Below are 24,667 nucleotides of genomic sequence, written 5' to 3' on the forward strand. Positions count from 1 at the left end.
GTTGATATTTTGAGTTTAGTCAGAACATACCAAAAAATAACGACATGTGAAGTTTTCCAAATCACATGTGATAAGAATTATGCTCCATGAGAACATAACATTTGATAATCATATACATCTTATTATTAGTTCCATCATTTCTCTAGGATCGAAGTAAACACACTTATTTATCCTCCCTCGGAAGCCTTTTTTTAGGTTCGAAGGAAAGTTGTAGACTTTGATTCGATGCTGTAGAATCACTGATTTTGTTAAATGCCAGATTATATTTTGTTGGACTCCGGGGAAATCATATTTTACTTGATTTGTGTATCAAATGTCTTTGTTTATAAATTTTTGTGTTGTCAAAATCCATGTGTATTTCCGGGATCTGAATTTCTTGAATGTCTCTTGTGAAAACTGAAATTCTTGAATTTCTCAGATGAAAACCAGATGCATTATGCCTGTTGTATAACCGTGGCATTCTGCTTGAACTGAATCCACTTGCGTCTTTTAGCATGTAAACATCACTTACCAAAAGTGTGCCCGATTTCCAATTTTCGTTCTACACAGACTTGCTTTCGTCGTCATAGATACAAGTAGAATCGGACGGAGACTAATTCATCTATACTGTTTTGGTTCTTGAAGCATTTTTGGCAAATGCCCACTTTATTCTTCTTTTGCTCAGACGGTCGAGCTGGAAAATCGGTGCAGTTGTATGTGCTGTTTAACGAATAAAGACTTGAAATATGTTTTCAACATTCGAAAACTTCTATAGAATTATATCAAAACAAAAACACTGAAACGTAGCACTCGGTAATGAAATTTATACACAAAGCTTGTGAAATATGTCCCACGTTGTAAACAATGTGTAGGCTGAATTCATAACATATATAATTGCAGAGAGTGAATTTAGCAATAGTCGATGTACACTTACACTTTAGGAGAGGTTGAAAGATGAATATGATGATGCTGACTATATCTTCTGTACAAAAAGATTACGTTTCCTAGTTTTTGAAGTCTGGATTGTTCTCCAAGGGCCCGCGTTACAAAATGGTGCCAAATAACCATATGTGCAAGACGAGCCAATAAGCCATGAGACCTAGTCTCCCTCTCGGATGGCTCATCAATGCTCGCGTGCTGGACACCCTGAATAAAAGGAAATGAGACTTTAGAATGATAAAGACAAGAATGTGATATTGAGGACAAGTTGGAGATAAAGCAGGATTTCTCAGCGTTTCTTTTTTACCAAATTCCATCTATTCGATCTGCAGCTGTTCTCCCTTGTCTAGGAATCAGACCAGATGTATTCAGGGACTTAAAGATGTGACCTGCGAAAGCTAGTTTCATGTTAATCCGCATACGTAGAAAGTCTCAAGAAAGTAATCGATCCTACAAATGTTTACCTTTATCTTCATCAGACTCTAAACTGTTAATCAACCTGTCAGACTCAGAATTGATGTTGATCGCAAGGTGTTCGCTTGAACCCTTCCTCAATGTGCGTGCATGAGCAGCAGATGGAGCAAGAGGAATGTTGTTACTTGTACCAACTGCTCCCTGAAAAATTAAAATGTGAAAAACCATCATTCTCCATCACAACCAAACTGAGTAACACTCTCCTATTTTTTCAGAAATATATTTATTCCTTTTCCTTTTTTTATTGGTTTCAGTGTGAAAGCAGCACACACATATTGCAATTGATCAAAATTGTTACATGAACAGTGCCTAAACAAAGAAAATTAAAGGATAATTAAACCTATATGGAACGAGGTAATAGGTATTCCTAGGTACCTCGAAAAATTAGAATAGCACAAAATTAACAAGAAACAAGAGTCAGTCATGGCAGTGCAGGAGCCAAGATTTCCTACTTTGTGGTAAGAAAAAAAAAACCATTCGTCAAACTCCCTTTATGCAAAATATTAAGATGGGACGTGGAGTTGGCTTCTGAAAAAGTCTGTCAGATACTCTCTCTTTATTTGTGAAAGTGATAATGAAAATTTGAATAAGTTGACTCCATCAAGAGCATAGCCTCCATGGTTTCAGTGGCCATATCTTCTTATTAACTAAGTTAGCAATTCATTTTCTAACCATCTATAGTACCTGGGACTCTTTCTAGAAATTTGATGCTTTTACCCAAATTTGAATTGTCAACATCACCACATGAACTGTGAGAAGGGGGGGTCAGGAACAGGAAGGATAATTAATGGTCCCAGATCCAGAAGTGACATTATTTGCCACCTCAAATCAAAGCAAAACTGGAGAATGTATAATAAAAGGATAAAAACATTCTTCACCAACAGCCAATGAGAAAAGGAAAGAGATACACCCTAAACAGTGTTAGCGATGAGAATATACAGACAGAACCAGGTTTACCAAGTCCTGTATTTCTGTTATCTCTAGCTGGGTAGACACAGAAGCTTTGGAGGTTCCTCTTTCCTGGTCTGTCTCAGTCGGAGTAATTTTATCATGAGTATATTCTTCAAGTACTTTAACCTTATTTGACAAGTCATCAACAATCCTTTCGGTCCAGAGCAACTTGGCACCAAGTTCTTCATTTTTGGATCTCAAATTTTCAGATTCCAGCATTGAGGTCAGTACAAGTTCATCAAGCAAGGGCAATACTCCAGCTAAATTTTGGTCGACCGTCATTTCATTACCCCCAAGCTTCTTCACAATGTCTTGCAAACCTGATTTGAGCTCCGATAACTCATTCACCTTGCCTCGTGAGTCTTTCTCATTTTTTATATGGTCCTCGACTTCACTCTTCAGAAGTTCAATTTCGGAGATCTGCTTATCAATGACTAACTGCAGCTCTTTCTTTTCATCAGAGAGTGAACTTACCTTCTGCACATATCCATTAAAACTATCTATAATATAAACCAACTTTCTCATATTAGCAGAATCACTTGGCACTTCATCTCCAACTGCAGACGCAGTATCAGGGATTGCAATTGCACTTATCTTACTCCAAATGGATTTTATTTGAGATGCTGATAACAGAGAATCTTCCAATTCTGAAACAAAACATAACAAAAATAAACTTTTAAAGTCCAAAGAAAAAAAATCCAGACAAGTATCAATAAACACAGTAAATATAAGAGATTTCAATCATCAAGGACTAAGCACCTTGAATTTTGGATAACGAAGCAGAAATTTCTGTCTCTCTTTTCGTCAATTTAACGTCTTTTTCCTGATAATCATCTAGCATATGCTTCATATCATGACATGAGTTTTTCAGCTCTTTCAGATCATTCTCCAACTCACAGATCTTGTCTAGGTATAGATCTCTTTCTTTCGAGAGTTCACCATAAATTAACTCAGTTTCTTTCAATTTGTTATGCATATCTTCTGTTGTACTAATCAGTTTATTTATTACATCCAGAAACTGTTGAGTAATATCTTGATTCTGTCTAGCAGCAAGTAACATCCTCTCAGTTGTCTTCGTAGGGTCGGTAGAAAGTGCTGCTGAAGAATCACCGTCAATTTTCCCCAGATAACCGGAGACTCGGCCATCCAATTTTACAAATTCAAGAATAGATCTCAGTTCTGATATATTCCTTTGAGCATTCAACTCTAACTCTTGAGTGGCATCGGTACAAGCAGATGATAGATTTCTTATATCACTTTTTAATGACGCTATGGTATCCTCCTGTGCTTCTTTATCTGTTTCAACGCTCTTCGCTTGTTGTTTCATAGATTTTATGTGCTTTGCAATAGCAATAATTCTGTCTTTTGTCTTCTGTAATCTATTTAAAAGGAGTTGAATCGATTCATCCATACAAGAAGAGACGTTTTCAACTTTATCAGCCAGCATCTTGCCTTTCAGATGGAATTTTTCAACAATCTGCTCGATATGAAACGTTATAATCTCACTATCGACTGCATTCACCACATCGTTCAGCATTTCCATATTTAAAGCACTATCAAGGCGAGATAGCGTTGATAAAATTGAAGAAGCATCCTACAAAATTAGAGAATGCTGAGAGAGACCATCCGATAAGAAAATACACAAGATGGCATCACATACATCAGAGAGAGGGGAGAGAGAGAAAGAGAGAGAGATTCTTTTTACTTCTTTTTTCTTGATTGCCTTTCATATGTGCATGTCAGGGGCAAGGAAGAAGGGGTTCCAATACAGCTCGAGTATAGTATATTGAACCATGTAGCCTACTAGCATGGAGTAATAATAACATGAATGCACATTATAAAAAATAATTATACCTCCATGAAGGGACCCTTTTGCGGCACATCTGAATCCATTTCCATAAAAATATCCTCCATTTCTTTTAGTTGCAAATCCATATTTTTCAGTCCCTCTATTATTTCCTTAAAACATAGTTCTAACAAGGTTGACACCGTCTCATCTTCAAGAAGCAAGTAAAGCCGGTTTATCTGACCAGATAGCTCCAAAGAGAAATTTACTTTGCTTCCATGAATTCCAGCTAACTCTTCCATGCAAGATTTCAACTCAGAATTAAGTGCTACTATCTCTTTCTCAGCATTGTTCTTTTCCAGAATGAGATTGGTCATGTTATTCTCTGCCAGTAATGATGAATCCTCAAGCGATTTGATTGTAGCAAAGGCATCAGCAAGCTTGGTAGCATGAGAATCAGCTTCTTCCCTGAGATTCTTTATCTCATTATCCAGACCCTCCCTACTAATTTGCACCTTACTGTTTTCTTCAGACAGCTGGGAAACATTCTCTTGTGCCTGAGATAGTGCAACTTCAAGGGACTGTATACTTTTATCAGCATCAGCAAGTTTTCTAATACGAACAGCAGATTCTTCCCTTAATTTATGTATCTGCTCTTCTGCAACAGTTTGACTCTCTATAGCTATGTCTCTATCATTCATGAGATGGGAAATATTGTTCTCTGCCAGGGACAAAGCATCTTCAAGAGCTCTTTTACTTGCAGACATCTCTTCAAACTTGCTAGTATTAGAAGAAGCTTCCTTTTTTTCCCTGTGTAATTCCTCTTCCAGAAGCGACTTAGAAACTGAAAGTTCTCTCTTCTCATCCAAGTGCAGAGATATATTATTTTCTGCCATTGATAAGGCATCTTGCAGTGACTTTGTCACAGTCTGTGCTTCAGACAACTTGCTAGCTAACGAACTTGCTTCATCCTTAACCTTCCTCAATTCTTGTGCCATTTTCGTATTTGCAATATCCAGGTCACTGAGATATCCAACAAGCCATTTCACCTTTTCTACAGGCTCTTCAAAAACCAAATTGGTTGGAGCAGCGATGCCTTCAATAGAATCCACAACTCCTCGATATCTACAGTTGCTCTCTGCTAAGAACTTCTTGAGTTGATCAGCATGTTCCTGTGTAGCAACAAGATCAGTCTCCAATTGAGAAATGCGATCCACATCAAGTGACAATCTTTTGATTTGATCCTGGCAATCATTATAGGCAGATATGTTCAACTGGAGTTCAGATCTCAACCGATCAATTTCAACATTCTTTTCACTAAGAGATCCCTTCAGATTTTCCCGTTCTTGGAAAAGCCCCTTGCCTTTTTTGACAGCCATTGATAACTTCTCCCTGAGCAGAGCGCATTTCTCCTCCAACTGCTCAAAACTTTTCTGCATGCCAGCTTTTTCGTCCTTAAGCGTGTTAAGTTCTCGAGTAGTCATTTGCAATTCATTTGACATCCGATCCACCTCCATTCTGTACAACATATCTTCATCTAAAATTAGCTCACACAGACTCACTTTGATATCTCTGATAAATAGAAGACTCTGGAATCTTTCAAAGATTTCAACTTCAACTAGATCTGATTTGATGTGACATGTTTTTTCCTGAATCTTTGCAAGACAACTGTCAATTATGGTCATCACCTCAAATTGATCTGAGTGATCCTCTTGTTGACCATCATTTGCAAGTCCAGATGCCTGGCGTAACATACTTACTATTTGATCCTTTTCCAGTGAAAGTTGATACTCCTTTCTCACAACTGCTTCATATTCTTTTCTCAAGCTATCCAACTCCATTTGAAGGCAGTTCTTTTCCTCAGATTCTGCTAAAAGTGATGTATTCAGTTGATCGATCACATTTTCTGCAGCTTCCCTTGCTTTAATTAGCTCATGCTGCAACTTTTCCTGTACTTCGTAACTGTTTTTTAAATCCTGCAATTTAGCTAGAAGATAGCTATTTTTCAGTGTTTCGGGCAATATTAAAGTCATGAAGCGATCAAAATCCCCACTCACAGCTTCATTTGTTTGATCTATCTCTTTTTGTAACTTGATGGCTTCTTGTTTGGATGCATAGAATGACTCCGCAAGCCAACAGACACGGGAATCTAATGAATTAGATTCAATTGCTTCTGGAAAACTTAAAAAAGATAACGCATCATTCATTTTATGGTATTGTAGAGATAAACCCTTCAATGATTTGTTCTCATCTGCAAGCCATCTTAGTTTATCAGTAAAATCTATAGGCTGTGGTTCATCCACTGACACCACCTCTGATAATATTTCAGCACATTTTTTAAGTATGGTATCCTTTTCTGCAAGGGATTCCTGCAGTGAAGCTGCGGCCTCTAGAGAATCTGACTTCTCTTGCAGTTCAGTGAAACATTTTTCCAACTCGCTAGTTTTTTCAGCCAATGATAGCTTCAGCGAATCTCTCTGCTGCACCAATGCCTTTCCTTTTGTCACAGCCATGCTAAGCTTCTCTTTGATGTTAGCATATTTGTTCTTCTCTTGTTCCAACACAGCACTTAGATTTTCAATTTCTGAGTTCGCATTTTCAACAACTGATTGCTGTTTCTCTAGCTGCTCCAGCAATTTCCTATTTTCACCATCTAAATAGCTTAGGTTTTGGAGCAAATTCTCTTCCTTACTTCTAAGTTCAAGAATTTTGTCATGTGCGATCACAAAAGTTTCAATTTCATCCATTGTGTTGATATCTGATCCAACCGCAGTTAAACATGCCCTGAGCTGGTCTGTTTCGGAAAGGAAAAAATTATACTTTTCAACTAAAAACAAAACTGATTTCTCGACATTAGAAATTTTTTCTTCTAGTGCTCCTTCCAATAACTCGTCTCGATGGAGGGTCATTGAAAGAGAAGATAATGTCCTGTTCAAAATTTCCTCAATGTGCTGATCATTCATATTGCGAGACTCATTTAACTGAAACAAATTTCCATGCTTTGATTCGGATAATTCAGCTACCTTTGTATTTAGAAAATCAATTTCCTGATCTTTTCTACTTAGTACAGCATTTAGTTCTTCAACTTTTCCCTCGCTGTGCAAAGGCTTGCTCAAAGCAGTGTCAAGAAGCATGGAGCACTCACTGATCATCTCATTTAAGGAGGCACCAGATCCAATGGTCTTCTCATCCCAACCTTTGCTTTCATTTGGAAAATGATTCACTAATCGATCATCATTTTCACTAGATGAAGGATGTTGCTCATTCAAAACCTTCAATTGATAACAAAGGCGAGTAAGTCCTCTCTTAAATGCCACCCTTTCTTCCTGCACAGAATAAAGTATTTATCCAGTTCTATATACACAATCACAGATTAAAACAGGACAGATCAACCAAGAATGAACCTCGTGTTCTTGTGCTGATCCATCCTTCTCAGAGACATTCTTTTCTTGCATATCATGAATCAATTCTTGAACTTCATTCCCACTATCTGATTCATTAAACTGGTTATCCTGCAAGAGTTCCTTTTCCTGAGAGTTCTGTTGGGTTTCAGAATTTTCTATCTCATCTGGGCAATCAACAAATGTATCCTCCCTTCCCCCATCATCTGCTTCCCTCGTCCCATTGGTCCCATAACCCGCCTGCATAGAAAGACATTCCTAACATTAAGCACTGAATTGTAAAGTTATTAACATATTTAGCATATATAAATCGTGCCATTTTCGAGAGTCCAACAAACTGACAGATAAAACAAGAATCTGATGTACCCTCTGATAAAAAGCAAAAGTTCATCATGAAGATAGTTCTCAAGCTATTATTTGAAGGATTGTGAACAACCTCGACAACTTGATTGCTAAATCTGAATTCCTCAATTAGAAATCAACCTAGCCAAGTTTTCATCAAGAATCACCAAGAAGTGCTGAAACATGACGATAGTCCCAAACAGCCATATTCAGCATTACTGCGTTAAGTGTTATACTCTTCTTTATAATTATAATAAATCAAATCATGCATTCGCTAAGAATATAACAAAACATCCTACCACGAGCATTTTATTCTAAAATTTCAGTTCCTACAAGTTAACATAGAATGCATAATGGATATGTAGCTGTAGGACATATATATTTATCATGAAGGAATCACTATGTTTCCATCAATTCACCTGCATATAGTACACGAGGAATGGCAGAGACAAATATTCGAAGAAACCAAATGGAGAGATTTTTAATACAATCAATTTTCAAGAAAATGGCACCTGATCAGCCGATTCACCGACAGTATCCACTGTTGCAGCATCTGTAGGTTCTACAGGGGAATATTCTCCGTCTTCCCCAGCTAAAGAGCCATCTCTAAAATGATTATCAGGCATTTCCATCAATAATTAAAAGGCGATGAAAAATCCCATCGACCAATTCGCCTGTTTCACCGTTCTTATATCCACCCAGATCTGAAAAATACACAGAGATATTCAATCCATACGCACCAGAATTCATGAAAATCCATTCCTTTGCACTGATTTACAAAACCATGCACCTTTCCAATACGCATGCGTATAAGAAAATACATCAGAACGAAACAGATGAGGAAAAATTGGGAAAAGAGGAAAAAGATCTTACCTTTGTTTTTTTGAAAGGAAACTCCACGGTGTTGGGAGAGTGTAAAGATACGTGAATTTATTCGTTACAAGCGATACTTCCCAGCTTTGAACACAGGTAGACTCATGAATCATGTTCCATACGACACCGTATTTGGCAAGTAAGTGAAACTAAAAGGGTCCAACGCTACCGTTTTGGTTCACCGTCTGGTCGGGGTGAAAACCGTAAATGACACGTCCCGGGTGAACACGAGAAGTGTGAAATGGCGGTTGACCCGACCCATTTGAGGTATTGGGTCTCCGTTCTAAAAGAAAAACCGCAGTGATAAAAAATATAAAAAATGGCGTCGCCCGGACTCGAATCGGAGACCTTCTGTGTGTTAGACTGACGTGATAACCAACTACACCACGACACCTCATACATTATGGCCCTCGGTTATAACTATTTATTATTTACTCTATAGATTATTTGTTCATTTCAGACACTTATAATTTTAATAATTAATATAATATATATACTAGTTACTATGCACACGCGATGCGTGTGTGTACAAATTTTTTATCATTATGGATGAATTAAAATGTAATTTGACTAATTTATGGAGTGACTAAATTAATATTTGAATTGTTGAAATAAAAAAAGTGTGTTTAAATTTAAAAAAAAACAAAATAACAAAAAACAAAAGTAATATTAGTATCATATAAGGGTAAAATTGAAAAAAAAAATTGATGTCCTCCTAAGTAGTTAATATCATGTGCTCAACCTTAATAAAATAGAATAGAATAGATATATTAATATTAATAAAAATTAGTAAAAGAAGCACACGCGTTGCATATGTTATTATTATTTTTAATTTGATTAAATAATACTAAACAATTAACACAAAATTATTTTCAATTTAAAAGAATTGTTCGATTTAAAAAAGAAGTTTTGTTTAGATTTTTCTAGGTAAAATTTGGAGTGACTTGAGATGGTTTTTAATTAGTAAAAAAAATAATTATAAAATTAAATATTTTGATATCTTCTAAAGATTTCATACTTAATAATATAGTATAGATACAAAGACAATGTTTGTTCGTCTATAAAATAAAACTGATCATTAATTTTGTGTTCAATGCATCATGAAAAACAAACAATTAAAAGAACCTGAAAACCAAAACACACATGTTCAATGTTTTACTTGTACAGCACATCTTAGCAAATACAATATAACGTGAATAGATATTTAATAATAGAAATATATTTTACCATTAAAAAAATAGAATATATATATAATTTTGAAACTAGGGTTCATAAAAAAATATATTAACCTTATTTTCGCTAAAATCACGATTAAAAATAATAATTATAAAGTATATTGTATACATAATAGAGTTATTTTTGTTTGTCAAGAATCACACCTTGTTTCATGGTCTAGGTTCATGACAATCTATAAATAATACATTCAATTAAATCTCTCTCAACTTTAATTCAAAAATTTTCATTTTACAAAAAAAAAAAAAAACACACGTCTTTTTCTTAATTATTTTTCAAATTAGTTTTATATTTGTTATATTACAAATTTTTTTTTTTGAAATTTGGAAGTAAAAAATTCAAATCAACTGCATTTATTATAATGTTTGCTAGCCCAAAATTTCATATATTCATATTATATTGTGATAATTACCAATTACATATACAATATGAAAAATATAAATAAAATATATATTTCTTAAAAAAAACATGCTATATGAATAAAATTTCTTAATTTTGATTATAAAATTATGTAATGTCAAGTTTAATAAGTTTCTTAAATTTAAAAATATTTATAAATGTGTACCTTACCATAACAATATTTAGAATAAAAAGTAAAAGAAAACGATGTTGGGTGTAATAATTGTTCCCTACTTAGTAGAAGGATCGAACCGCAGTACTTGAGCTGTTGTGCGATTTAAAAGATTTGAATTGCATCATTACCACCAGCTATAACTTTTGATAAAGCGGCAAATATTCGGTCATACTATTGGTATCAGAGCCAATGTCACGGGTTCGATTCTCATTGATTGCAAGGAGTGCAATTATTGAGAGGGAGATCGTTGGGTGCAATAATTGTCCCTGCTGGAAGAGCGATCGAACCGTGGTGATTGAGCTGTTGTGCGATTTAAAAGATTTGAGTTGCACCATTACCACCAGTTATAGTTGTTGGTAAAACGACAAGCGCTCGATCCTACATATAGTTTACAAAAAGATCGATTCTGATATCAAATTAATTATCTATTATATATAATTCTAAAAACAAAGGTAAAAAAATCAGTAGGAGACTAAACATTATTTAAATTGAATATTATGAGTTATATTTTACTATCGATATTATTATTTCATTAGTTTTTATATTGGTTTGAAGAGTTACTCACGAGTATTTTAAATGGTTAACTATTTCACTTATATAAATTATGATTTATGCATTGATAAAATCCATAATTTGTTTGATTTTTATGTTATTATAGCTTATATGTGATGTTTGGATATATATTTTTGAAATTTGTTTCGATTTATTTCATTTTATATATTATGTTAATTATAATTTATTATATTAACATAAAATCAACTGTTTGAATTTTAATTGGCAAACAATTTCGAAAATGAATTATATTAATTCTTAATTAATTTATTTTTCTAATATGACAAGAGATTAAAGACGGATAAATAACAAAATAATTTAAATTATTTTTTAAAAAATAAAATTTTAATTTTATTATATAATGGATATATATGTGCTATACTTCTGGCTTATTAAAAGATATAAAATCCATGCAGTTGTTAGATTTGTTCTAACTTTAATATGTATGGACAAGCTTGCTTAGATTTAAATTTCCTTCACATTCATGATATAGAAAGTGCAGAATTCTTATATTTTTCATCCTATGAACTTCTACAAGGAGATGATTTGTAAAACTCTATTTGTGCATCGTTAACTAGATCACAGAGTTCTATCTAATTTGTGTCGGTTAGAATCAGCATAAACTTGAACATATCTCAGTTATTCCCAGTTGATCTTCTCAAAAATTCCATCACCAAACTCGAAAACGCGGACGAGCTATCCTCAAGCAACTTAGCCGGCGAATCATACTCGATAACCTTACCTGTAGTTGACGCAAATCTTGTCTAGTAAGTAACACGAGATTGAAGCCAAGATTTTAGTTTTAAAGGGAAGACGAACATTTGAATAAATAGTCTCATGAATTCTTACCTTCACCAATAACCAAGACTAGATCATTGTCAATAACGGTAGGTATCCTATGAGCCACTGTGATGACCGTGCATCCATTTGTTTCTTCTCTTATCGTCTTTTGAATCACGTTATCCGTTGCAGTATCGACTGAAGCAGTAGCCTCATCTAGTACCAGTATCCTTCTTCTTTGTAATAAAACTCTAGCTAAACATACTAGTTGCCTCTGTCCCACACTCCAGTTCTCTCCATCTTCAGCAACTGCAACATTTTTTCAAAAATTTCATAACCCAAATCAAAATAAGTTTCAACACAGATATCTGAATAGTTTTCAAGACCTGGTGCATCAAGAAGCCTTTGATCTTGCTTAACACTTTCGGCTAGATGACATTTGTGTAAAACCTGTCACTTCGCACAATTTCTAGTGAGATTGGTAAATCATGTGCTCTCTTTCGGTACAAGAAAGTTAATGTATATTTTTTGCGTTTTAACGACCCCTTACCTCCCATATCTCTTGATCTTCATGTTCTTGTAGAGGATCAAGATTAATCCTCACTGTTCCTTGAAACAAAACTGGATCTTGAGGGATTACACTTAGCCGAGACCTTAAATCTTGCAGACCAATCTTTGAGATGTCTATGTTATCGATCAAAATACGCCCTTCTGTATGTTCCACAACTCTAAAAAGGGCTTGGATTAAAGTAGACTTTCCACTTCCAGTTCTTCCAACGATACCGATTTTCTTTTCACCTGGAAAGGTGCAGGTGATTCCTTTAAGAACTTTAGGAAGAACAGGACTGTACTGTACATGGAGATTTTCAATCTCTATTTTCCCGCTGAGTGGCCATTCGGTTTCCGGCCTGAAATTTTCATTTAGAAGTGGAGCTTCACTAGGTACGGAGGTGAACTGAAGAATCCTCTCCACAGAGATCATCTTGTTTTCTACATTGCATAGGTTCCATATTACCCATGCTTGGAGCACACTTAAGTTTAAACCGTATGTTGCTGCTAGTCCTGCCAAGCCTGAAACCAAGAAAATGTGGTGTTTTGTAAGCCTTTGATGCTCCGTTTTTGGAGCACGTAGAAGGAAAATCAAGAAGATAAAGTACTTACTGGGATCAATTGCTGATCTGGGAAGGCTCACTAAGATAACGAGGAGGAGGAAGAAAACCAAGTTGAACAGAAAATTTATTCTAACACAAAGCCATTCCATCGTGCCAGCATTATGAAATGCAGCTCGAGAATAATCATCGATGAGATCCAAGTTCTTGTTCATAAAACGAGATTCCTGGTTGAAACTCCGTATTACTGTTGAACCAGATATCGATTCAGAGAAGTGTTGGAGAATCGGGGCTTGTCGGATTGGAACCATACGCGCCAATTCTCTTGCTGTTTTAATGTAATATGCCTGAATGGAAGATTTTATCAGTAATTAAATTAAAGACACAAAAATCTTCTTATGTTTTACAAGGAAATGAAAATTTTTCTTGCCTGATACCATATGGAAACAGAAAAGACGACGATGAACAGGAAGAAGACCTGCCAGGCTACATGGGACATGAGGAAAACAATGCTCAACAGCTGAATAAGAGCGAATGCTAGTCCAGCTAACCTGTATGGAATATCCGTATCCACTATGCTTTGATCTGTAGATGACTGTGATTAAAAAACTATTGTTTTAGTTAAACATTCAATGCTATGTAACTTGAGATGTGAATTCGACTAAAAATCTACCAACCCTTTTAAGAATTCTGCTCGACGGTGTGGAATCAAAGAAAGATAGAGGCGCTCGGATAATTGATCTTATCATTCCAAGAAATAGGTGTTGTGCTGTTTCGATAGCAATAGTTGATAGCAGAACTGCTCTTCCCAAAATAAAGAACGAGCTACCACCAGAAAGCAACGCAAATATCCCAATCAAACGCTCCCTTGTAACTCTACCTTCTTCTTCTGATCCCCAGGCGATCCAGTAATTGCTGGCCATTTGTAAACCTTGGAACAGAACTTGACACAAGAGGATTATTGGAACTAGAGCTCCTTTATATGCAGAGGTTACAAAGGTAGAGTACACATGCCATTTTACTCTGCCGGTTTCAGCTTCCTCGTGCAGATTTCTATCAGAAACTTGGCTACTTCTGCTCATGTCAACAAATTTTTCTTCGGTTAACTCCATTTGCTGCTTGTGACAGTAACTTTTACCAAAGCCAATACGCTTGGGAGTGCGCACTTGATTCAGAGAATGGCTGTGAGCAGTCATTTGTCTTATGAGTTCCCCATCATGGTTCGAAATCAAATCTTTGTATTTTCCCGACTCTACTATTCTGCCATCTTTCATAACCTGCAAATAAAATATTCATCGACAGTGAAAAGCACCATAAAAATTGTGTTTTTTACCAGGAAATGGTGTTAAATCTTCACAACTTACCAAGACAAGATCAGCAGCATCCAAGAATTCTAACTGATGGGTAACATACACTACAGTCTTACTATACAAGAGTTGCATCAGACATTTCTGCATTATATATGCAAAAAGGCAACTTAATAGAATCGATCATCAAGCCAATATTTAAAATTAAATATTAAACAAACAAACAAAAAAAGGAAAAATCTCTCGCCTTGAACATATGAGCCCCCGTATGTGCATCAACCGCGCTGAAAGGATCATCCAGCAAATATGTATCTGAGTTGCTGTAAAGTGCCCTTGCCATTTGTATTCTTTGTTTCTGACCGCCGCTCAAATTCATCCCTCTTTCCCCTAGTACACTCAAATCTCCACTAGCCCACATCTCGATATCATGATTCAATGCACATGCTTCCACAACATTTTCATATAAATCCCTATTCATCGCCTTTCCAAATAGTACATTTTCTCTGATAGTACCTGTTTGAATCCAAGCACTTTGTGGCACGAAAGCTTTTGAACCATAAGTTTTAATTCTTGGCCCTGAAATTCTTGGTATTTCTCCAAGTATACTACAGAGAAAACTAGTTTTGCCAGATCCAACTGAGCCACATATAGCTATCTTGCAACCTTTTGGTATGCTCATTTTCTCAGTTATCTTAATGGTTGGTCGCTTCGCGTCTCTGTTCTCCCAAGCATATTCTCCAGCTTCAATCTCAATGGCAACTCCAGGTGCGCCAGACGCGTGATAATGTATCAGCCTCTTCTGATCTTCTTCTTTTATAAAATTTTGAACTCGATCTATGGATACTTTAGCCTGAGCGATCATAGATATAAGTTCTGGTAAATTGTATATTGGTTCTTGAAGTATTCGGAAAGTGGCTAATGCTGAGAGAACTGTGCCTGAGGCCAAGGGTGTACCTAAAATGATGCAGACTCCAAAAGTAATGACTGAAACTAAAGTTGGCGAAGCCCAAAAAAGAAATGCCACAGCTGAGCTTGTGTAGAGGTATCTTTTAAGCCAGCCTCTCTCAGTTTCCCTCAACTGGAGCAGCTTTTTCAAGAAAGTTGGTTCCCATGAATGTAGCTTCAAAACACGCATACTCTTCAACATTTCGGAAGTAGCTTTTAAACGCGAATCTTTAGCCTCCATTATCTTTGTATGTAGATTTTCTTGCATATTAGCAAGTGGAGTGTTGCTCACCATTACAAGAATGGTGGTCAGAAGAGCAGCAACAGATGGTAGAGCACCTAAATTCCTGTACAAGATAACTAAGGCGAACATAACCTGAACCGGAAGCAACCAAATCCCGTGAAAATACCAGCAAAAATCTCCGATTCTTTCAACGTCTACGTTGATAAAATTGATGATTTTACCGCTGCTTGTACCACCATACTTCACTGAAAGAGATTTTTTGTATATCAGTACCATTAAAGCCGCCCTGACCCTTATGCCAATTCGATGAGCACCAAAATACCACTGCCTCTGAGAGAGTGATTCCAGTGTCTTTGCAATGAAAAAGATCGATGCAAGAATCATACCACGTTGCCAGTTTAGGTTGTCATTCTTAGTTGATAAGAAGTTAATAAAGCTTGGGATTAACAGTGGACCGATATAAGAGGCAGTTGTGTTCGCTCCTAGAAACAGTGCATAATAAGCTTACAAAACATCGTTGCATATAACTACCAAAAAGTTTCATATAAAGACATTTAAGATACCTGCAAAAGCTCCATTAATGATAAGAGGCCGCCAAATGGCGTGGAGTATGGCACTAGGCATAGACGTACTCTGAGTTTTCTGCTTTCGGAGAGACTCTTCGAGAGATGAAGAAGCTTCATCTGCAGTATCTGATTGAGGGATCTCTGGTATGTCTTCCAATTCGAGCTTTTCAAGATGACCCTTTTCAAATAAAGGATTAAGCCATCTAAATGTCAAATGGCTCCATATTCCGGCACATGAAAATGCATCAGAATCACGAAAGGTTGCAGATTTCTCTAACTCCTCGCGGAGTAGTGGTTGTGTGGTGTCGTTAAAATTCTTGGCAGAAGTGTTGTTTTGTAAAGCTTTAAAGAAAAGTACAGAAAGTGGTAGGGTTGCAAAATCAATTATGTTGGATTTTGGTAGAAATTTTGGAAATTCAATGGATTTGAAATGATCGAGGAGACTAAAAATCACTATGAGCAAATCACGAATGCTGGAAAAACACCACCAAGAAACAAGAGCTAATGGCCACCTTTTGCCTATTCGTTGAGTTCTATTTACGGAATAAACTGCTGCAACGCTAGCTAAACTCCAAGCAATGGATGACAGCGAAACCTCAATCGAGGAGGCTCCGAAAACCCAAATTTCATGAATGCAGAACCCTATATAAGACAAGGCGATTACAAGATTCGATAAAGCAATAATTTTGGCAAAAAGGGTTGGTTTTTCTATCCGGAATGGCGCCTCGGTACTGCAACTTTCCCTTCTTTTCTTCAAGAATTCCATCAAAAACCATGACAGGAACACAATACAAAATGCAATAACAATAAAATCCACGACAACCCCCGACTCAAAACTCAAGAAAGACACCATCTTTTCACACGCACACTCACACGCAAAATCTAAACTTCTTGAACCATCATTTTCTGTCTTGCACAAGAAACAGCCGGCACTCCAAAAACCCAGAAAACGTAACAGAGATTCGGAAACAGAAAAAAGTGTAACCCCTCATGCAAGGAGATTGATGATTAGAAGACAAATCACAATGCCTAAGCATGATGATTCATACACACGAATATGGCTGTATATATATATATCCACTCAGTTCAAATGCCAAGAGAGTACGTGGGACTTTTTTCAAGGATGGTGGAATGATGTGGAGGAATCTGGGGCATGAGTCACCGTGTACTGTTGTTACATGAGTCGATATGTTTTCTTGCTTAGGCTTCTATTTATAATATGATTATATACACGCGTAAGTGAACGGAATAAAACGACAGTAGTCAAATCAAGATTCAAGATATTCCACGACTGTTGTTCGAATGATGTTTTCCCCTGCCGAAGAGTTTGACCCTCCAGGTGTTTTGGCTTTGGAAATTGGATGCTATAACTCGATAATATTACAATTCAATTGTTAGCTCGCAGAGCTTTATTTATTTTTCATTCCATCGAATGGTTTGTTGAAAATATTCGTGTGTCTCGAATTAATTTATATGTCACATTATTTTTTAAAAAAATTATTCAAGAGATTCTAAAGAATTCTTTCAGTTATCGGCTCTCTTTTATCCAAATTGATAACCGAAAACTAATAATTAAAATAAGTGAGTTCTCTATGAAATTTAAAAATTAGTTTTACTCTAAAAATATATTTAAAGATATTTACTTTAAATTCCTAGGGAAATAATGGATAAGTTTTAAAGAATAGGTTATGGGGCCAGAATCTAAAGAGTTTCTGATGCATCTGAACTTAATCCAAATGGTCTCTTCTTGGGAAGATATGGTCAATTTTCTGCTGAGTACTAATATCTTCATTTTAATCATTTTTTTATTCGCACTGCAAATAGAACACTTTGTCTTGAAGCTAAAACAAGAATGCAAGCTGTTGATCTATCAGTATCCCTTCACCGGTTATCCTATTTGGAAACTGCAAAAAATAATGTTCCAAATCTTTTCCTTGAATCACGGATATCCCTCCTCCTCCTCCTCCTTATTTAACATGTTTTTGTACACGATTTCTGCATTAAATACAAACTGTTCGATCCATCCAACTTCAAATTTTGCTCTTGAACAAACTCTTTTAAAAGCTTTGGTATCATGTTTCTTATAACAAAATAATTATTACACAACAAGATAAGCAAAAACATCAAATTTTACAATCCACACACTCCCAGATAATTATTTCTAACTCATGAACAAAGCACACAACGTTTTCACAGGACCACTATTACAAATGTATATGCGTATGTGTGTGTAGATATGTATATCAGTAAATGGAACATTGTTGTTGTCCACATTTGCATACATGTCATCATAGAATCCCACATTTTTGTATCGGATACTAGATTCTAACAGCGTGGTTGGAGAAAGCCAGCGTGTGGAAGCCAAACGGAGGCTGAGTGTACGGTTGGGTCCTCCTCGTGGTGGAACCTGCCAGTTTTAAAAACAAAAGCGTATTGCTATTTTTCTATCCATCACTGGTCCCCATGTGTTAAAGTTGGTAAAGTTAAGTGGTCCGTTTGCTGCTAAGCCTCCCAGCATGTGAGCCAAGATCGTGGATAGAATAACTCGAATCTAGCTTTTTACAGAGTTGAATTGAATTCAATATGATTTTTTTTGTGTGATTTCAAAACTTTAATGCAAAGATCAAATATTTTGTTATAAATAATGTACGTTGGCTCTGCCCAAGTCATCGTCTTCTTCTTCTTCTCTACTGCTCTTCGATATACACTGGTTAAATTATCGCATTAACGCAAAAACATGCTAACCGAACTAGTCACGTAAACCGTACTGGGCAAGTCATGCGCGACAGACTCGCTCGAAAATGTGTTGATTTTAGCTACTCTACTTATTCGCACATATCTTTTTTAGGGTCATACGAGTGTTAGTTGAATTTTCAAGATTGTTAAACTTTGGAGTCACTTTTTTGAGACTATGTCAAGCAAAAATTTGGTACTTGTTAAATGGTAGGCCCTTGCAGATTTCCATATCTTATATTTTTATTTCTGTACTTTTACAAATTCATTTAATTTGGCTCCGATTATTTGTATCAGAATTAAATTAATATTTGTGTTTTTAAAATCATATTCGATTTTATGTATTTGTTTTGAATATCTCGAACACAAGATCGGACCAATTCATTATAGTCGTTAAGGGATTATTTTGCTTTAATTTCTTATAATTAAAATTATTATTCACTTCAAATTACATTTATTACCAAATATTGCAAGTGATTGATGTTTACCTAAAATTTCAAATGAATACATTTATTTCTAGCGTTTGCTACTCCAAATATTACATATTTATCAATTAATACTGCAGTAATTAGCAACTATACACGGTGAAAAATATTTCAAAATATAAATAAAATGATTAATATTCAAATAAAGTATTTTTTTAAAAAAATCTTACTATAAGAATACATTTCTTAATGTTGATTATATAATCTGCGATTTGAAGTTTAATAACTTTATTAAATTTGAAAATATCTTCAAATGTGTACTTTATCGTATTAATATTCGAATAGGTCTCTTGTCGAACGATCTTATGAATCTATATCCATAATATATGTAGACCTAATTCATAACTACGTACACTGAAAAGTAATATTTTTGATATAAAAGTAGAGTAGACATCTTTTGAGACGGGTCGACTCGATTCATATTTACAATTAAAAATTATACTTGTTCTGTAAAAAAAAATCATGAATTGGGGCGGGGTCGAAGATATGTTTAACAAATTGATTCTTGAGATCTTCTCATATGAATTTTGTGTAAAAAAATTAATATTTTTCATGAGTCGAGTCATAAATTTGTCTTGCAAAAATTGATCTGTGAGACGGTCTCGTAAGATTTTTTTGTGTCAATATTCATATAACAAGTGGGGGAAAAACACTTATAAGTTAAAGGCATTTACTTTATTTTTGGGAAAAAAATCAATTCAAAAAAGATTGGATAAAAATATTTAAAGAGATGAATTGAATATAGTACTAAAACATGTGGATGAAGTCGAATATGATAGGAAAATATATGGTTGAAAGGACGTGATGCATATAATTTCAACTTATTTTTTTAAGGTAAAAATTTATGTGAGACGGTCTCAAGGGCCGTATTTTGTGAAACGGATTTCTTATTTGGGTCATCTATGAAAAAATATTACATTTTATGCTAAGAGTATTATTTTTTATTGTGAATATCGGTAGGGTTGATCCGTATAAGATACCTACTCTTTTTTAAAATATTTTATGATGAATAAATATTTCTTAGAATATATATTTCGTTTTCAAAATTCAATATAATATTCGTACGTTTTTATATTGCAACTAAAATCAACATCAAATTCCAAAATCAGTAAAACAATTTCAAATTCATTATGATATAATTTTTGTAGTGGCCACTTTCTAGTGTCGTTCTTTGAGTGGTGTAGCAAAATTGACGTGCATTTCATACAAATTCGGCCACGACCAACCCATTGGTCTGAAACTTTCGAGCTGGATTAGGACATTACCCTACCATTTTTACAACTTTTCATGTAAACCAAAATAATAATAGTCTCTACTCTATGTATTCAAATTTATCGTTAATTTTTGTACATTGATCGAATATGTAATCATTGGTAGTACATATCGTAAAATCGAAATGTTCTGAATTGATCAACTTGGATGGCTGAATTAAACCAACCCACGCGGATAATTTGTTGAAGACTTAAAGATAATTTATCGGGAATTTACTTACTTTTACTCATTTCAAAAGTGTTTTTTTTAAATGAACTTCTTTATTAAATATGATATATTATAGCCTTTATTGTTTAAAAACCATAAAATATCTTTTATTTACCCTTTTCATTATCTCAATTAAATACCAATTATTATTTTTTCTTCAAACAAGAAGGCTTTCAGATTATATATATTCTTTAAATAAAGCAAAAGAATTATCAAATCAATTTAAGTAAGTTGGCAGAACTACTGTATTATTTAATTTTTTTAACAATATGAATAATAATATTCAGATAAAAAAATTGATAAAAGTTTTTGGGTGTAATAATTGTCAGAATAATTGAAATATGGTGTTTGAGCTGATGTATGATTTAAAATATTAGAGTTGCGTCATTACCACCAGTTATATAGTTTTTGATAAAATGGTAAACGTTTGGTCTTACAATTGATAACAGAATCAAAGTCACAGTTTTTATTCTCGTTGATTGGAAAGAGTGTGGAGAGAGATTATTGTGTGCAACAATTGTCTCTTCTGGGTAGAGCAATCTAAACGTGGTGCTTGAGTTATTATACAATTTAAAACATTAGAGTTGCATTATTACTATCTGTTATAATTTTTGGTAAAACGATAAGTGTTCGATCCTAAAAAAATAAGAATAATCATAGACAATTTAAGAAAATAAAAAATTTCATTGTCGTTTTGATAATAATAATAATAATAAAAATAATAAATAACAAAGTATATAAATTCAAAGTTAGTATCACCCTATTAGTATAATTTAAATTAGATTTTTTTTAACGGATTCTCATTATGCTTTCTAACAATTTCAATTGCAATTTGGTGACGGTTTTAAATCAGTTTGTATTATAATTATTTATTTAGTTTGTAATGGATCAAATAAATAATGTCTAATGATATATTTTGTGAGGTGATCAAACTAATTAAATTTAATTATATAAAAATTATATTAAACAATCTATAACTAAAATTTATTTTATTTAAAAAAGAGTTAAAACGAGGAATGAAAACAATATATATTTAAACTATTAAATTATGTCTGTATAGTTTTATTTTCACCAAAATGACATACTGATGTTTATTTTTTAGAGTAGGTCTTTTGTGAGATGGTCTTCAAGAATCTTTATCTGTGAGAGGGGCAATCCTACCGATATTCACAATAAAAAGTAATACGCTTAGCATAAAAAATAATATTTTTTCATGGATGACCCAAATAAGAGATCTGTCTCACAAAATACGACCCGTGAGACCATCTCACACAAGTTTTTGCCGATATTTTTAATGTTTGAACTCTAAATTATATTTAGAGTATGATATTTAATTTGAATTTATACAGATTGTTATTTATTATTATTTTATTAATTTATTATTAATAACACCGTCATTAATAATGATGACAATCATCTTCATCGTTAATCCTCTTGTTGTTAATTATTCTTTTTATAAATTTTCTTTTTCAATGATACTATTATTTATTTACTCAAAAAGACATAAGAAAAAAGGAAAATTAATATCCCATTTCGGGTTAGATTAACTGATTAAGAGTCAAATAAAGGCTATGTTTAAAGAATTAACTTGATTAAAGGCAAAAATAAATTATACTTGTTCATAACCATTTTAAAAATCTCCCTAATTTATTTTATATTTGTAGACTATTTATTTATTCCCCAAAAGCTGGTTTGTCACCTCGATGTCAGCGCTTCTCCACATGGGGTTGTAATATGTTCCAAGCGGAAGTGGAGATCCTACCTATGTGGGCACTACCTTCACTTCATTTCAACGGGTAAGATCTTGCCACACATACAATTTCAAAAAAAAAGTGGGTACTAGATATGCATTGACAAATCTTGATCATCCATCCTATCATGGGGGCAATGCCCACATGGATAGGATGAAATTAACCGTTCCGAGGGTTGATTCGTTCGCCTATTAAAATGATACCTAAGTTAGGGTTCAGAACTTCGTGATATAGTTTGATCCATATCCGCCGCAAATATTGGAGTATCGAGAGGACATTTCCCTAGTACTAGAAGACCGGAAAGGAACACACATAGAGACTCTATTTAATATATCACTATAAAATCAAAATGTTCAATCAACATCGGTCAACTCGGGTGGCCGAATTAAATCAACCCGCTCATATATATTGAAGGCAATAAATGAACATTTATCTGATAAAGGTGGAATTTATATTTATGTCAATTTTTTAAGTAATAATGTGTGAATGGATTCATGCCATTCCCAAGGTATCCAACATGGTCCTAACGAAAATGACAATTATGTTAACTCCAAAAGTGTATATCACCCAAATGACGAAATTAGTAGGAAATAATGTCGACATAGTATTTTCTTACTTTTGTCTATTATTAAGTGTCATTTTAAACTTTTCAGGATCTTTACTTTCAGATTTCATGTGTCTCATATTTCATCACTCTTTTATTAAATGCAATATTTTTACCGAGTTTTAATTTATTTCAAGAAGACAATTTTGTATGTGTCAGAATAGAATGTGAATTGGGCCTTGGGACCTTTTAATGCAACATGTAACCTTAGCATCGATTTTGGACATGATTTTTCCTTTCTTTCTCTCTTACTTTTCAGAGAGACCTACTCTATCTATTGGCAAAAACTTGTGAGACGATTTCACGGATCGTATTTTATGAGACGGATATCTAATTTGGGCCATCTATGAAAAATATTACTTTTTATGCTAAGTGTGTTACTTTTTATTGTGAATATCGATAGGATTGACCCGTCTCACAGATAAAGATTCGTGAGATCGTCTCACAAGAGACACACTCTATCTATTGGCAAAAACTTGTGTGAGAGGGTCTCATGGGTCGTATTTTGTGAGACGGATATCTTATTTGGGTCATCCATGAAAAAATATTACTTTTTACTTATTATTGTGAATATCGGTAGAGTTGACCCGTCTCACAGATAAAGATTCGTGAGACCGTCTCACAAGAGACCTATTCTATCTATTGGCAAAAACTTGTGTGAGAGGGTCTCACGGGTCGTATTTTGTGAGACAGATATCTTATTTGGGTCATACATGAAAAAATATTACTTTTTATTGTGAATATTGGCAAGGTTGAACCGTCTCACAGATAAAGATTCGTGAGATCGTCTCACAAGAGACCTACTCATATCTGTTTCATACGGAATGAACGAAGAACTGAGAAATATCTACGGAAATCAAACAACACTATGCGATATTTAGTTCCTAAACTAAGTCCATCGGTAGTAAGTTTTGTTAAATCATTGATAATAATTTGTAATTTTTAGAATTTATTCTTAATATTTAATAATCATGTTAAGATTGGAACTTGAACCTAACTCAACCCCAAACTAGCTCAAGGGGGGAGGATTGTCCAAGCCCATATATACAACTCCCAGGTTATTTATCCAACCGATGTGGGACAATTAACACACCCTTCTCACGCCCAGGAATGAACATCTGGAGCGTGGAGTTTACAAATGACCCAATTATGGGCAGATCGGGTGGCCTAATTATAGGCAGTCCAACACATAACGGTGGAACCCAGACTCTGATACCATATTAGAAACAAGAGATACGGTTGGAAAGAAAAGAGGGAAAACTTTCTATTATTATTTTCCTTTAACTGAGCTTGAAGATTCACTTACAGTATATATGGTACAATGGGAATTAAAGCATATAAGAAGAATGAGGATAATAAATACATAAGTGTGGTTCACTTATAGAAACGTGTTTCTCAATTGTCTTTTATGAAGTAGTTCAAAATGAGTCTTGTGAAATAGAAGAGGAAAAAGTGTCCGGTTGATGAGATATACAGCAGTGAAGATACAATCACTCCAATATACCAGTGGAAGGTTAGATTGAAACACTAATGACCGGGCCACGTTGAGGATATGTTGAT

At 34.5% G+C, this 24,667-nt stretch overlaps 2 protein-coding genes and 1 non-coding gene across 6 annotated transcripts; all 3 read right to left on the bottom strand.

Annotated features, from left to right (window-relative positions):
* Window positions 1–446: 446 nt before the first annotated feature.
* Window positions 447–9,011, bottom strand: LOC142532888 (trans-Golgi network-localized SYP41-interacting protein 1). 3 transcript variants are annotated; one of them, XR_012816635.1, is made up of 10 exons: window positions 8,746–9,011; window positions 8,385–8,576; window positions 7,534–7,770; window positions 4,198–7,455; window positions 3,103–3,937; window positions 2,350–2,990; window positions 1,383–1,533; window positions 1,226–1,316; window positions 914–1,125; window positions 447–699 (listed from the first exon to the last, which is right to left on the bottom strand). XR_012816635.1 is itself a non-coding variant. In XM_075639421.1 (9 exons), exons 2-9 carry the CDS (start codon window positions 8,502–8,504, stop codon window positions 1,023–1,025), a joined length of 5,436 nt encoding a protein of 1,811 aa, XP_075495536.1. In that variant the 5' UTR covers window positions 8,505–8,576; window positions 8,746–9,011; the 3' UTR covers window positions 764–1,022. The 3 variants fall into 3 exon arrangements, 2 of the variants coding, with proteins under 2 accessions (XP_075495536.1, XP_075495537.1); XM_075639421.1 differs by lacking the exon at window positions 447–699 and having other exon boundaries at window positions 764–1,125; XM_075639422.1 differs by lacking the exon at window positions 447–699 and having other exon boundaries at window positions 765–1,125; window positions 1,226–1,307.
* A 54-nt stretch (window positions 9,012–9,065) lies between these two features.
* Window positions 9,066–9,139, bottom strand: TRNAV-AAC (transfer RNA valine (anticodon AAC)). The gene has a single exon. It is a non-coding gene; the product is annotated as a tRNA-Val (tRNA).
* A 2,384-nt stretch (window positions 9,140–11,523) lies between these two features.
* LOC142532850 (putative ABC transporter C family member 15) lies at window positions 11,524–17,228 on the bottom strand. 2 transcript variants are annotated; one of them, XM_075639367.1, is made up of 10 exons: window positions 16,053–17,228; window positions 14,548–15,971; window positions 14,358–14,444; window positions 13,671–14,270; window positions 13,424–13,588; window positions 13,046–13,340; window positions 12,435–12,955; window positions 12,271–12,334; window positions 11,954–12,193; window positions 11,524–11,846 (listed from the first exon to the last, which is right to left on the bottom strand). In XM_075639367.1, the coding sequence occupies exons 1-10, from the start codon at window positions 16,906–16,908 to the stop codon at window positions 11,740–11,742; spliced, it is 4,359 nt and encodes a 1,452-aa protein (XP_075495482.1). In that variant the 5' UTR covers window positions 16,909–17,228; the 3' UTR covers window positions 11,524–11,739. The 2 variants fall into 2 exon arrangements, 1 of the variants encoding a protein (XP_075495482.1); XR_012816626.1 differs by lacking the exon at window positions 11,524–11,846 and having other exon boundaries at window positions 12,105–12,193; window positions 12,271–12,340.
* Window positions 17,229–24,667: the final 7,439 nt, after the last annotated feature.

The sequence above is a fragment of the Primulina tabacum genome, chromosome 18, assembly GCF_025594145.1.
Source record: "Primulina tabacum isolate GXHZ01 chromosome 18, ASM2559414v2, whole genome shotgun sequence".
Taxonomy (NCBI): domain Eukaryota; kingdom Viridiplantae; phylum Streptophyta; class Magnoliopsida; order Lamiales; family Gesneriaceae; genus Primulina; species Primulina tabacum.

Coding starts and splice junctions, on each gene's coding strand:
- LOC142532850 (XM_075639367.1), bottom strand. CDS start 16,908: ATGGTGTCTTTCTTGAGTTTTGAGTCGGGGGTTGTCGTGGATTTTATT. Junction 12,956..13,045: donor CAGATCAGCAATTGATCCCA/GTAAGTACTTTA, acceptor TCTTGGTTTCAG/GCTTGGCAGGACTAGCAGCA. Junction 11,847..11,953: donor AGTCTTGGTTATTGGTGAAG/GTAAGAATTCAT, acceptor CGTCAACTACAG/GTAAGGTTATCGAGTATGAT.
- LOC142532888 (XM_075639421.1), bottom strand. CDS start 8,504: ATGGAAATGCCTGATAATCATTTTAGAGATGGCTCTTTAGCTGGGGAA. Junction 7,771..8,384: donor TCGGTGAATCGGCTGATCAG/GTGCCATTTTCT, acceptor CTTTCTATGCAG/GCGGGTTATGGGACCAATGG. Junction 7,456..7,533: donor GATCAGCACAAGAACACGAG/GTTCATTCTTGG, acceptor TATTCTGTGCAG/GAAGAAAGGGTGGCATTTAA.